The following is a 12,534-nucleotide window of genomic DNA, read 5'->3' on the forward strand; positions in this document are numbered from 1 at the left end:
TAGATCTACTAGGGTGTTCAATAGATGCAGTTAGCGCTCTGCAGGGGTATGAATCCTGTTGCAATCCTTCCGAGTGTACTCTGTACGGGCGTAAATGAACTCGTATCTTGGATCCGTCCATTCGGGATTCGTGCCAAAAATGGAGAAGAGGAGATACGGCTAGCGCCAGCCCTTGAAAATCCATGAAATCGCACTTGTAACAGTATGCCGAGTATGCCGAAGACAAGTGGGTACGCGATACAACGGCTGTCAACCTACTCGGGCGTTTTTTGGCCCCATGCTTGCAACGATCGGCTGGAACAGCAATACACGGCCGGTGAAGGTTGACCAGGCCTTAAATAATTCCCGGAGGGCGGGAACCACAGGATTGGGGCTGCTCTCCGCACGATCCAATAGAGAAGGGACGGTTGTATGCGTTATTGACGTCACAGAAGTCATTGATTCTGATCCATTTAGTGGTGTTCGTTCGGCATGTGCAGGTAAGTTCAACGAGTTCATGCGTGGAGGGATGTCCATAGGCCGAGGGGTTACATGAACCGGCAGCCAGTATATCAGAACCAATTGATATCGATCTACTTGAATCTTCATCTTCTGTCCATGAACTCAGCGATAATGAATCAGAGTTGTTTTTCTCCCTCGGTGGTTATTTTCGGCCCACAGGGCTATTCTCCGCCGACGGATGAGCTCGACTATCTCCGCAGTTGGCTCCAGGACCATGCTGGCGGGAATCAATGGGTAAGGGACATCCAACAAATGCCGAAGATATGGGAGCGATATGTACAGCGCACGCCAGAGCTGGCGTCGCTCGATGGACACTTTCAGATCCAGCGTTTCGTCGAATGGGTGAACGGGCGTTGTGGCAGCCCCCAACCGGCCACGGATGGCGATGGTGGTAAATGTATGAGTGGTGTCATTGCAGTTCCGCTCCTGGTGATTTTGCAGCTTTCTCAGTACTATCATTTCTTGCATCTAAGTGAATTGTCGCATGAACAATTCTTACGCCGTCTATGTGATGACGATGAGACGTGGGGGAACGTGCAGGGCTACTGCAGCGGATTCCTGGTGGCCGCAGCCATCGCGTCTTCGAGGACAGAAGACGAACTGAACGCTAATGCGACCGCTGCGATCAATTTGAGCATTGGGGTAGGAGCATATAGTGATGTGATGAATCTGAAGCATGACCGCAGCAATCAAGCCAACCTTCTCACAGTCCTGCTTGATCGCAGTGGGCAGGAAAAGGAGCTCTTGAGCGAGTTTCAACAAGTATGGAAAAATACCGTTTTCCTTCTCTCCCCTCCCCATCTCTTGTCTCCTTCGTGTTAAGTGTTAGATGAGCTCAACGAAGACCAATCTAGATTTATGCTTCGGTCAAATCCGACGCGCTGAGGGTCTCATTTATGGGTCCTGCTCCGGACATCCAGAAGCTACACCAAGTGGCCAAAGACCGTGGATTATCGGCGGCAGTGCTCGATGTCCGGGGACGGTGGCATTGTCCCGGTAATGAACAAATCACGGACGACTTCTATTCTCTGTGCCAGGAGCACCAGGATATGCAATTGACCGGATCTACCAACGCGCTGCGGACCCGACTCCGGTCGAACGCGGATGGCACGCTTCTTGTGGAGAGTACGTCTCTCACAAAGGAGGCCATTTTCTCGATCATGGTGAGGCAATGCAACTGGGGGATGGTCATCGACGGGGCCATTCAAGATCTGTACCGGCGTTCCCGGGGGGTCCGTCAGCACAGTATCGCCGTCTTCGGCACTGGTGACTGTGTATCTCGAGACTCGATTCAAGGGACCGAGTTGCAGCTAACGAAACAAGAGATTAGTAAACTGTTCTCGCGGTCTGTAGAGACAGTACCATCGCACAATAGTCTGGATTACGTACGCCCCCCTGTCATTTGTGCGATAGGTCTCGCATGTCGGTTTCCTGGAGCGGAGCATGCTGGAGAGTTCTGGGACGTGATTTCTGAGGGGAAAAGTCAATGCCGGGCGGTTCCCACAGACCGGATCGATTTCTCCAAGTCCAGTCGGCTCTCGACTGGTACTGCTTCTCGTGAAGATACTCAGTCGCGGTTCTTTGGCAATTTTTTATCGCAGATCGATGGATTTGATCACCAATTCTTCAAAGTGGCCCCGAAGGAAGCAATCGCCATGGACCCTCAGCAGCGACTTTTGTTGGAAACGGCCTATCAGGCCGTCCAGTCCGCTGGATTGGGAAACCCTAAAGACATCTATGGCAAAAATGTCGGTGTTTTCATTGGTATGAATGAATCCTCTAGTCGTTCGTCACTCTTCCTTTTCGTTCTAATATAAAAATATAAAAAATAGGAATTGGCAACAACGACTACATGGAGCACAATTGCTCCAACACTGCCACCGCATTTTCATTAACGGGGACGCTACGCGCCTTTTTGTGCGGAAAGATCAGCCATTATTTTGGTTGGACCGGACCGTCCGAAACCATAGACACGGCATGCTCGTCCTCCGGCGTGGCCATTAACCGGGCCTGTAGAGCCCTGGCTTCGGGAGAGTGTGATTATGCTCTGGTCGGTGGCGTCAATACCATTAGCAGCCCGAACACCTATATCGATCTCTCCGTGGCGGGATTCCTCAGTCCCACGGGGCCGTGCAAACCCTTCTCGGTGGATGTGGATGGCTATTGCCGGGGCGAAGGAGTCGGTTTAATCCTGCTCCAGCGCCTGGATGATGCCGTCCGGGATGGCAACGAGGTTCACGCCGTCCTCCCCGGCTATGGTGTGAATCAAAGTGGACGAGAGGGGGCCATCACCGCTCCCAATGCCAAGTCCCAAGAAGCCCTCTTTCGCACAGTGTTGGATCGTTCTCGTTTGGATGCCAATCAGATCCAATACGTGGAAGCCCATGGCACTGGAACCCAGCTGGGTGACAAAGTCGAATGCCAGAGCATCAAGCAAGTCTTTCATGCCCTCAATTTCAACAAACCCCTCTATTTGGGCTCGGTCAAAGCCAATATTGGCCACACGGAGCCTGCGTCGGGCGCGGCGAGTCTCATCAAGGCCATCCTCATGATCCAACATAGAGAGATCCCACCTCACATCAATTTCTCCGTGCTTAATGACAAACTCGGCCTGGATACAACTCGATTCGACGTCACGACGTCCACGAAACCACTCTCGCCGGGGGTCTCGATTCTCGTGAATAATTACGGTGCCGCGGGGAGCAATGCCGCGTTCATTGTGTCCAGTCCTGAGAACTATCTAAGCAATTATGATAAGACGCCACTACGGAAAGTCCCCATGTACCGCGCCTTCTATCCGGTGGTCCTGAGCTCTCACAGTCACAGAGCTCTCCAGGCTCAGATGACTTCTCTGCGCCAATATCTCTCGACAGGAAGCCCGACGATCACCCTGCAGAGAGTGGCCTACACCCTGGCCAAGAGGCTGGTGCGTCAACGATACTCCTGGACCGCTTCCGTAGACAGCATCGCCAAGCTGTGTAGCGATCTGTCGAATGCTGCTTCTGGTTCTTCTGAGATCACCGACACATCGGAGGTCCCGCTTCAAAAACTAGTTCTCGTCTTCGGAGGACAAAGGTCCAAATTTGTTGGGCTGGTGCACGAGATCTATGATCATCTGCCTGCGCTTCGCCGCCACCTTGACGCGTGTGATAAGCTGGTTTCAGAACTCCTCGGGCAAAGCATTTTCCCCGCGATCTTTCAGACGACGCCAATCGAGCAGGTTGCTCTTCTGCAGTGTGCGTTGTTCTCTATGCAGTATGCCTCAGCCCGAATGTGGATCGACACTGGTGCTCGCGTGGATCGTCTGGTCGGGCACAGCTTTGGAGAAATCACGGCCTTCTGTGTCTCCGGTGCCCTTTCGCCCCGAGATGCATTGAGGTTCATCATCGATCGTGCGGCATTGCTCGAACGCATCCAAGGCGATCATCGGGGTGCCATGCTGTCCATCCAGGGGGCCATGGTAGACTACGAAGCATGTCAAGAGAAACTCCCGGAACCCTTGATCGACCAGGTCGGGATTGCATGCTATAATGCTCCCAACCAATTTGTTATTTCTGGAAGCCTCGAAGCGATCAATACCTTTGAGGCAGAACAATCGAGTAGTCGCATGAAGTGCAAACGACTGGATGTCACCCATGGGTTTCATTCTCCCGTTCTGGATCCCCTGCGGCCCGACTTGATCAAATTGGCCGAGTCTCTTTCGTTGCGACCAGCCCAGATCCCTCTGGAGCTGTGCACAGCTGAAGGATTGGAGAAGCCGTCTCTCACCGATCTCGCCAACAACACCCGGAATCCGGTCTATTTCACCAATGCCATCGGCCGAATTGAGTCTCGACTGGGCCCGTCGTGTACTTGGATGGAGATGGGCCTGTATTCGGGGATGACTTCACTGGTGCAAAAGTCATGCCAACAGCTACACCTCAATCAGCATCGTTTTATCCCCGGAATGGACAAGAAATATGCGTTCTCTCCGACTATCGCCAATCAAGTCCTGCAACTGTGGAGAAGCGGACAACATCTATCCTGGTGGTCACACGAAGAAGGAGGAGAAGAGTTGAAAGACCTTCCTTTACCACCCTATGCGTTCGACCATACGCGCCATTGGATGCCCTTGAATCTGGAGCCTCGGTCTTCGGGATCACGAATGGACAACGTTGAGCGGCGAAAGCCCGCCCTCGTAACGATCATCCAGGACGGAGACGAGAGATCATCCAACGATACATTCAAATTCATGGTGGATTGCTCCTCGCCCATATACCAGTCCATGCTTCATGGCCATGTGGTGGTCCAACAACCCTTGACCCCAGCATCTATGTACCTCGAATGTATTGCGAGTGGATTGAATATGATCCAACAACAACAAGAAACGCGGTCCCTGCCCTTCGCCCTTGAGTTCCGCGATGTGGAGATCACCGCGTCTCTGGGCAGCAGAGGAATCAGACAGGTCACTTTCACCCTGAACCGAACATACAACCAATCGTGGGATATCTCCTTCCACAGTTTGTCCGACAATGCGACCAACTGGACCGACCATATGCGGGGTTCTGTCAAACTGGTCAAGGGAGGAGTGGGAGGAAGGGAGGGAGGAGAATTAGGCTCCGAATTTGATGGCTACGCCCGATTGTGTAAGCTGCGCATGGAAGAGATGCAGCATGGTAGTGGTACTGGTACCGAAGTGCTGCGCCAAACCAAGGCCTACCAGCTGTTTTCCCGCGTGGTCAACTACTCGAAACACCTCCAGGGCATCTCCACGATCTATACTTCGGATCAAGAAGCATGTGCTGATATTGCCCTGGAGATGAGCCCCGATTCGACCGTCATCCATCCGGCCGCAGTCGACAATTTCCTGCAGGTCGCCGGTCTCCTGATCAATACGCACCCCAGCTGCGACGACGACTTTGTGTATCTAGCCACGCAACTGTCCAAGTTGGGCGTCATTGGTCAGAAAGGGGGAAGCAGCAACAACTCGACGTCGTGGAAAGTCTATGCGACCATCTCAACCATGACTTCCCACCGCGCTGCGTGCGATGTGTTCGTTTTCGATGCCCATTCCGGAATGCTCACGGCGTATATCTTCAATGCGCAATTCACGAAACTGGCCCTCACAACTCTTAGCCGTCTTCTTTCGGGGAGCGCATCTTCCCTACACAAACCCCACAATGAGAGTTATATGAGCGTCCCCCATCTCCGTCAGACGGCGGAGACGTCGGGGTCGGGGTCAGATTCCGAGGTGGAAAGCGTGTTTAGTGACATGAAATCGTCATCCAGCGCCGAAGATACGCCGTCCAACGTGGTGTCCATCGAGGATCTGGCCAAGATCTTCGAGACATATGCGGCGGGAGAGCTGCCGTCCCGGGTCGCCCGTGATACGGCCATCGACAGCTTCGGCGTGGACTCGCTGTCGGCCATCGAGCTGTGTCGGGATATCGCAGATTTGACGCATGTCGAGCTAGAAATGACCGAGTTCTCTCAACATGAGACCCTGGGCTCTCTGCTGGACAGTGTCAATGCCAGGCTTCAACCGCGGACGTTGCCTAAATCACGGAAAAATCTAGATACTGCCTACAGCCCTAACCCCGTGCCCAGAAATGGGATTCGCATTGTTGATCAAAATGATACAGCCGCAGCTGGGGTGAAAACCCACAATCCCATTGCCGTGACGAACAGCTACAAGGATCGCTTTTCTTATTATGCTCGCCTCCATCAGTTCGAGCGATATGGTGAACAGGTTCAATCCTTCCAAACGGACGCCACAGTGGCCTTGATCCTAGAAATGCTCGTCAGTTTGGGAATCGATTTGGATCAATTGGCGGTCTCTCAACCGATCCCGGAGCTGGACAACACCATCCTACCTCGGCATGCTCAACTGATGCAACGACTGTGGACGATTCTCGAAGGGTATGGACTCATTACCCGGGATGATGATAAATCATCTTCTCTCTTCTACCGATCGTCGAAACCCATTCAGTTGGAGTCTGCGAAATCACTGCTCGACAGGCTGATTGCCGACTTCCCTCAACACGCGGAGGAACATCGATTGCTCTCCATCACGGGCCTGAAGCTAGCGGAGTGTTTGAGCGGAACGGCAGATCCCATAAAGCTGCTCTTCCACGACCCAGTGGCCGTGGATTTGATGGGTGCCGTGTATCGAAATGCGCCCATGTTCGCAACCATGACCTCGATGTTGCTGGATGTGATCGATCAGCTTTTTGCTTCTGCTTCTGGTGGGTCCGATTCCGATTCCAATCCCATCCGTATCCTGGAGATCGGAGCTGGTCTGGGTGGAACGACTGCTGGCGTCCTGGAACGACTTCAGACGTCCAGGCGAAAGGTCCAGTACACCTTCACGGATATCTCACCGACCTTCGTTGCCAAGGCGAGAAAACGCTTCACCCATTATCACTTCCTCAGTTTCCAAGTCCTAGACATCGAGAAGGAGATCACCGATGCTTCTCTGCGGGGTCACTTTGATCTGATCTTGGCCACGAACGTCATCCATGCCACCAAAGACCTGCCCACCGCCATGGCTCATATTCGGTCCTTGCTGAGTGAGAATGGATCTGCCATTCTCTCCGAGATCATTCATGGTCCGGACTGGCTCGATCTGGTATGGGGTCTGCTGGAAGGATGGTGGCGGTTCGAGGACGGTCGTTCCTACGCGCTGCAGTCCGTCGACGACTGGGCGCGGGTGTTCCGAGACGCGGGATTTGGCGCCTTCGCCAGTTCAGGCGGTAATTGCAAGGAGTCCCAAATGCAACAGTTGCTGGTGGGATCTGTCCAACCGAGCGCAGGCGCGAGCAAGACTGCGGCGTTGTCGGCGTCTGCGTCTGTGTCGCGCAGCATCTCCACGGCCGATATCGAACCCGTGTCGTACAAGCATGTCGACGGTCTCGATCTGATGGTCGATATTTATTGGCCGAAACAGAACACTTCAGAAAATAATAAACCGATTGGTGAGTGCCGCGATTATTGCAAATACCCTTTTTGCGATGCTATGTCTCATGAACTAATTCATTCATTCAATTCTACTCTAGCCCTGATGATCCATGGTGGTGGCCATATGATGCTCTCGAAGAAAGCCATCCGTCCATACCAATGCAAATATCTCCTGGAACAGGGCTTTGTTCCCATTGCGATCAATTATCGACTATGCCCGGAGACCACCCTCGGGGAGACGATTCAAGACGTGCTGGACTGCCTCCAGTGGGCTCGATCGACTCTGCCCAATCTGGCTCATCGACGTGGTCTCCAAGTCGACGCATCCAACATCGTCGCCGTTGGCTGGTCTTCCGGGGGCCACCTGGCAATGTCACTGGGATGGACGGCAATCCAGGCCCATGTGGCTCCACCGTCCGCGGTGTTGGCATTCTATCCTCCAACCGACTACGAGTCAGGCCATTGGTGGAACCCGATTGATGACTCGACGAGAAATCTCGAGCCGACGATGAGTATGGACGAGATTATCGGTCAACTCCGAAAGCCACGAAAGCCGCTGCAGGAGTATCACGTTGCTGCTCAGGACATGGAGCATGCCGAAGAGGGCTGGGTGTCGCTGGGTGATCCGCGCTCGGAGCTAGTTCTACACTCGGTTCGCGATGGATTGACCATTCCACTCCTTCTCCACGGTCTCGGTGGGGATCCAGGCAACAGTAACGTGTTGTCGTCCATGCCATCCAAAGACGAGCTGGCGGCGATTTCTCCTCTCCATTATGTTCGAACTGGCACCTACCAGATCCCGACCTACCTCATCCACGGCACTGGCGACAAGCTTGTCCCGGTCGAAATGTCCGTGGCGCTGCATGAGGCGTTGAAGCAGCAAGGCATCGACACGGGGCTGACGCAAGTGCCAGAGACGTCGCATACGTTTGATATGTTCTTGAGGCCAGGCGATCGACGTTGGAACGAGTATGTCCAACCAGGAATGGATTTCCTGGTGCGGTGTCTCGAGAAGCGTCATGATAATAGGTCCTGACCTTTTGGTCAGGCATATCCAGATTGAGATTGAACGTCATGATTTAGTTTATCCAATAGATTAATCAATTGAAATTCTGGCTTTGTGGCCTATGAAAAAGTAGTCTGCGAAGAATAGGCAGTCGAACAGATTCTAAGATATATATGTTTTCCTAGCGATATACTTTGGTCATCAATCGGCTATAGGGAAGTTGATGCACAGTCATCGACTGGAGCAGGGGCCTCAAACGGTGACAACAGCTGAGTAGCCCAACTTTATCTCACAAGAGTCCCTGCTGAGATGCATAATCTGGTTTCCCTCTTTGTATTTACTTCTTACACTTTAGATTCTTCATCTAGAACGTGATTTATTCAATACAGAAAGAAAAGAAAAAGATCCCAAAAAAATATAAAAAAAAGAAGCACGGTAATTCTCAGACTCATTTCCCATCTCAGTAATCTTCTCGCAAACACAGCAACTCGTCTCTCAGTGCCAGGTTGGCACCACAGCTGCTAAAACGCCACCAATTGCTTCTCCACCAGCCCAGGATATTAACCATGCTCCATTTGACGGGAGCTGGTAACGGCGGGAAGGTTTCCCACTTCCCGCCCTCGAACTTGGTGTCGAGATTATACCATAGAATGGGGAGAACGTCCGTGGTGGAATATCGTTGGAGCGCATACTGCGTCGTGTGATCGCCCAGCGTCTTCATATCGAATTTATACTTTTGCAGCGAAAGCAGCTTCAACGGTTCACTGGCCAGATGGCTGTGGAATGCGTCCGCGAAAGAATCAAAGATTCTGACCAACTCCGCGCCGTTGTATTTCGATGGTGTAGCGATGCAAGTCTCAGCGTATGTGTTCATTTCCTCGAGACCATTGTGAAAAGCAGCTTTTGTACCGCGTGGTTTTAGTTGAGTGACGAGAAAAAGCTGGCGTGACGATTCGCGAACGTACCATGCTCTTTCGTATCCCCATCCATAATCCCTTTGACCCCTGTATCCTCTTCGATTTTGGGGAATAACACCTTCTCCTCGCTCTCATGATGGCCATCCACAAACAAGTACCATGCGTGACAGTACCGCAGGAAGTCCGGGACATCTGCGGGTTTCAGTTTCGGCGCTTGGAGGTACATGCTGTTGTAACCGCGAATAATGATATTGTGCACGAGCGTCATGTGGGAAGCAAACTCGACAAATGGGTCATCGCCATCCTATTGCAGCCGTTCGCAATCACGGGTGAGCACAGCACAGTCATTATCATCATCGGACGCCTTGCTTACTTTGCCCGTCCCACCGGGCGTGGGGAGCAGACTCAATGGACCACCGGCCTTCGACGTCATGCTGGGTGCTCTGCTGGTAAGGAGAGTAAAATAGGGAAACCTGCGAAAATGATGACAAGAATTGTGATGATGATGGTGCTCCGTATAAAGTGTTAGTTAAATAAATAAAGCAAAGGAGTATGGAGCGACCGTTGCATCACACAGGCAACCAACAGCTGAGCCCCATGCGAGCTGCGGGGGGATCGCCAGCAATTCAGCTGACAAGAGATCCCTGTCTCGACGCGTTGTTTCTTGGTCCAGTTGCAAGTTGTGACTTCCTCTTCCAGCTGCTTATGGCCCCCACCATTAGCTCGCGCCATTCGTACCTCGCTTATCAGGCCCCTTGTCAAGGTTGATTGTATTGTCGTCGATCCTTTCATTCGGGAATACACAGTACCACGTTTTTCAATTCTGTAATTTTACCATCATACGGAGATGTTGCAGAAGGTGCTCGTGTTGACGCAGGGTCAACCCCGCATTGTTGTATATACCACTGCAGCCATTGGCCACCACTGGCCATGCTATACCCACTGATCGCCCAGGCCGTTGCGGACCGCCCCTGGTGCTAGCGAGACCGTTGCAGACACGTTATCGGCTGGATGGCGCAGAGAGTACGCCTCGTCGCACTGCGGCCGAGCACGTGGTCAGTGGCGTTTAGTAGTGCGCGTTGACACGAAGGAATGCTCTCATTCCTTGCCCCGATTAGGCCATAATCGCCTCCCTCGCGCCGTGCAGATCGTCAATTGTATCCCCGACGGATAGCGTATCGGCAAACCATGTTCCTGTCAGCACTTACTCCGGTATAAAAGTATTCCTGCACAGTAAAGTTTCCGCCCCCCACGCTAGTCTCTGACAGGATTCATTATTGAATTCGTCATGGAATTAGTTCGAGAACAGGGAAGAAAAGGTCCAATCATCAAGAGATACTCTGCACACCGACGGTGTTGAACTAACAAGGCTGACTGACTGACAGGCATTCTACAGGACTTCACACTCAATCAGGCCTTCCGTCTGCATACCGACTGTTTCGAACTAACAAGGCTGACTGACTGACTGACTGACATTCTACGGGAGTTCACACTCAATCAAGCCTTCCGTCCCCTTGTCCGCCCGGAAAATCCCGGTAATCTTCAGGCCCGCGGATTCAACCAGCTGGTGCCACTGGGGTACCGTGCGCTCTTGCGCCGCGTGCACCATCATCATGATCAAATCCATGGCCGTATCCTGCCAGTCCGCATTGACATCGGGAATCACGATGTCATGGATCAGAATCTTGCTGTAGCCGGGCTTCAACGCCTTGGCCAGATTCACGAGAATCTCCCTCGCTTTTTCTTCCGGCCAGTTATGGATAATGGAATGCAGGTAGTAGGCCCGGGCTCCTACGACCATAGGTTAGAACAATCGGTACGGTATCGAACAGGATTCAAGAGAGATGGTTACCTTTCACCGGCTGCTCGGTGAAAAAGTCATGGGCAAGCGGCTCAATCTTCTGATCGAGGGACACTCGAGCCTTTTCGATGACTTCGCTTCGATCTTGCAGCACGAATTTCGCATCCACGGTCGGATATTTGCGGATGAATTCCGCCAGATCATGGCCCGTACTACCCCCGACATCCACGATCAGAGGCGCATCGGGATTCCGACCGGCAATCAATCGTTCTTCGACGGGATAGAAACCAGGATCCATCCAACTGGGTCGTCCCTTGCGGTAGACGGACATGTTGTTCATGAACCGCTGCGTGTACCCCGGGTTGGCCGCCAGATAATCGAAGAAGCGCAGATCGGTATTGTATCCGAGCTGCGTGCCACAATTCAGATTATTATCCGGGGCTCGAAGGCCATTCTTTTGGACCCAGTCCGGCAGTTTCAACACCGACAGATTGCAACATTCGGCCCTGTTTTGAATCAGCGATCTCTCTCTCTCTCTCTCTCTATTTGTTTTGGGAGTCGACTGACAGGGACGGAAATCCATCAGCATATTTCTGAATGGTCATGACCTTGGCAAAGGTCGTCGCTTGATACGTGTCGGGCCCGGTCTCGGTAATCACACCCATCGCACCAAGGTGTTTCAAGATCCGGCCTGTTGTAGTATTAGATATATATATATCAATTGGACAGATGGAGAAGTCGGTGGACTACTGACTGAGAAAATTCACTTCCGCACCCGTCGCGATGGCCAGTGTCTTGGCGGTCTTGGGCTCACCACCCTCGCACAGGGCCTTGAACAGCCCAATGTTGATACTGGTCTCAATGGCGGCATATACGGTGGTCTAGAATGGCAAATCGTCAATCAATCGTCAACCCTAAGAGACAGCGAGGAGAGGGTAATCCACATGAGACCAGAGGTATCGACACATCGCCTCTCGAGGAGTTTCGAGGGCGTGAATCAACGAGCGAGCAGACTCGATCAGCCGACGGCGATTTGGTCCGTCATCTTCTGTTAATGTTTTACCTTGGGAAGCTATCTCGTCCAGGATCGCGGGAACATCACTGATCGCACTGGGCTTGGTGGCAATGCTCTCGTCCACAAAGACAGTTCCGTTTTGGACAGCTTCATTTTGACTCGCCATTTTTAGATCCTCTTTATTCTAAAGTATAAGATAGAAAAAAAGGCCCGAATGCTGAGGTGTATTCAAGGAGAAATCATTCACATGAGAGTGATAGGAAAGTGAAAGGAGCACGAGCGGGGTAGCTTCTCCAAGACCGAATAAATTATTTACATTCTAAGTGGGTCGATATCAATTCAATGGATCCATTTGCCA

General features: G+C 52.3%; 3 protein-coding genes across 3 annotated transcripts; 1 reads left to right on the plus strand and 2 right to left on the minus strand.

Moving 5' to 3' along the window:
* Positions 1 to 753: 753 nt before the first annotated feature.
* N7510_007057 (polyketide synthase protein) lies at positions 754 to 8,473 on the plus strand (the record flags this gene model as incomplete). The annotated part of the gene is made up of 3 exons (XM_056978982.1): positions 754 to 1,263; positions 1,356 to 2,265; positions 2,334 to 8,473. 3 exons carry the CDS (start codon positions 754 to 756, stop codon positions 8,471 to 8,473), a joined length of 7,560 nt encoding a protein of 2,519 aa, XP_056832025.1.
* A 430-nt stretch (positions 8,474 to 8,903) lies between these two features.
* Positions 8,904 to 9,793, minus strand: N7510_007058 (hemerythrin domain-containing protein; the record flags this gene model as incomplete). The annotated part of the gene is made up of 3 exons (XM_056978983.1): positions 8,904 to 9,343; positions 9,409 to 9,664; positions 9,734 to 9,793. 3 exons carry the CDS (start codon positions 9,791 to 9,793, stop codon positions 8,904 to 8,906), a joined length of 756 nt encoding a protein of 251 aa, XP_056832026.1.
* A 1,044-nt stretch (positions 9,794 to 10,837) lies between these two features.
* N7510_007059 (O-methyltransferase) lies at positions 10,838 to 12,342 on the minus strand (the record flags this gene model as incomplete). The annotated part of the gene is made up of 5 exons (XM_056978984.1): positions 10,838 to 11,151; positions 11,213 to 11,667; positions 11,729 to 11,852; positions 11,916 to 12,042; positions 12,085 to 12,342. 5 exons carry the CDS (start codon positions 12,340 to 12,342, stop codon positions 10,838 to 10,840), a joined length of 1,278 nt encoding a protein of 425 aa, XP_056832027.1.
* Positions 12,343 to 12,534: the final 192 nt, after the last annotated feature.

This window comes from Penicillium lagena (assembly GCF_028827675.1).
Source record: "Penicillium lagena strain IBT 129212 chromosome Unknown utg000005l_segment0_segment0, whole genome shotgun sequence".
Lineage (NCBI taxonomy): Eukaryota > Fungi > Ascomycota > Eurotiomycetes > Eurotiales > Aspergillaceae > Penicillium > Penicillium lagena.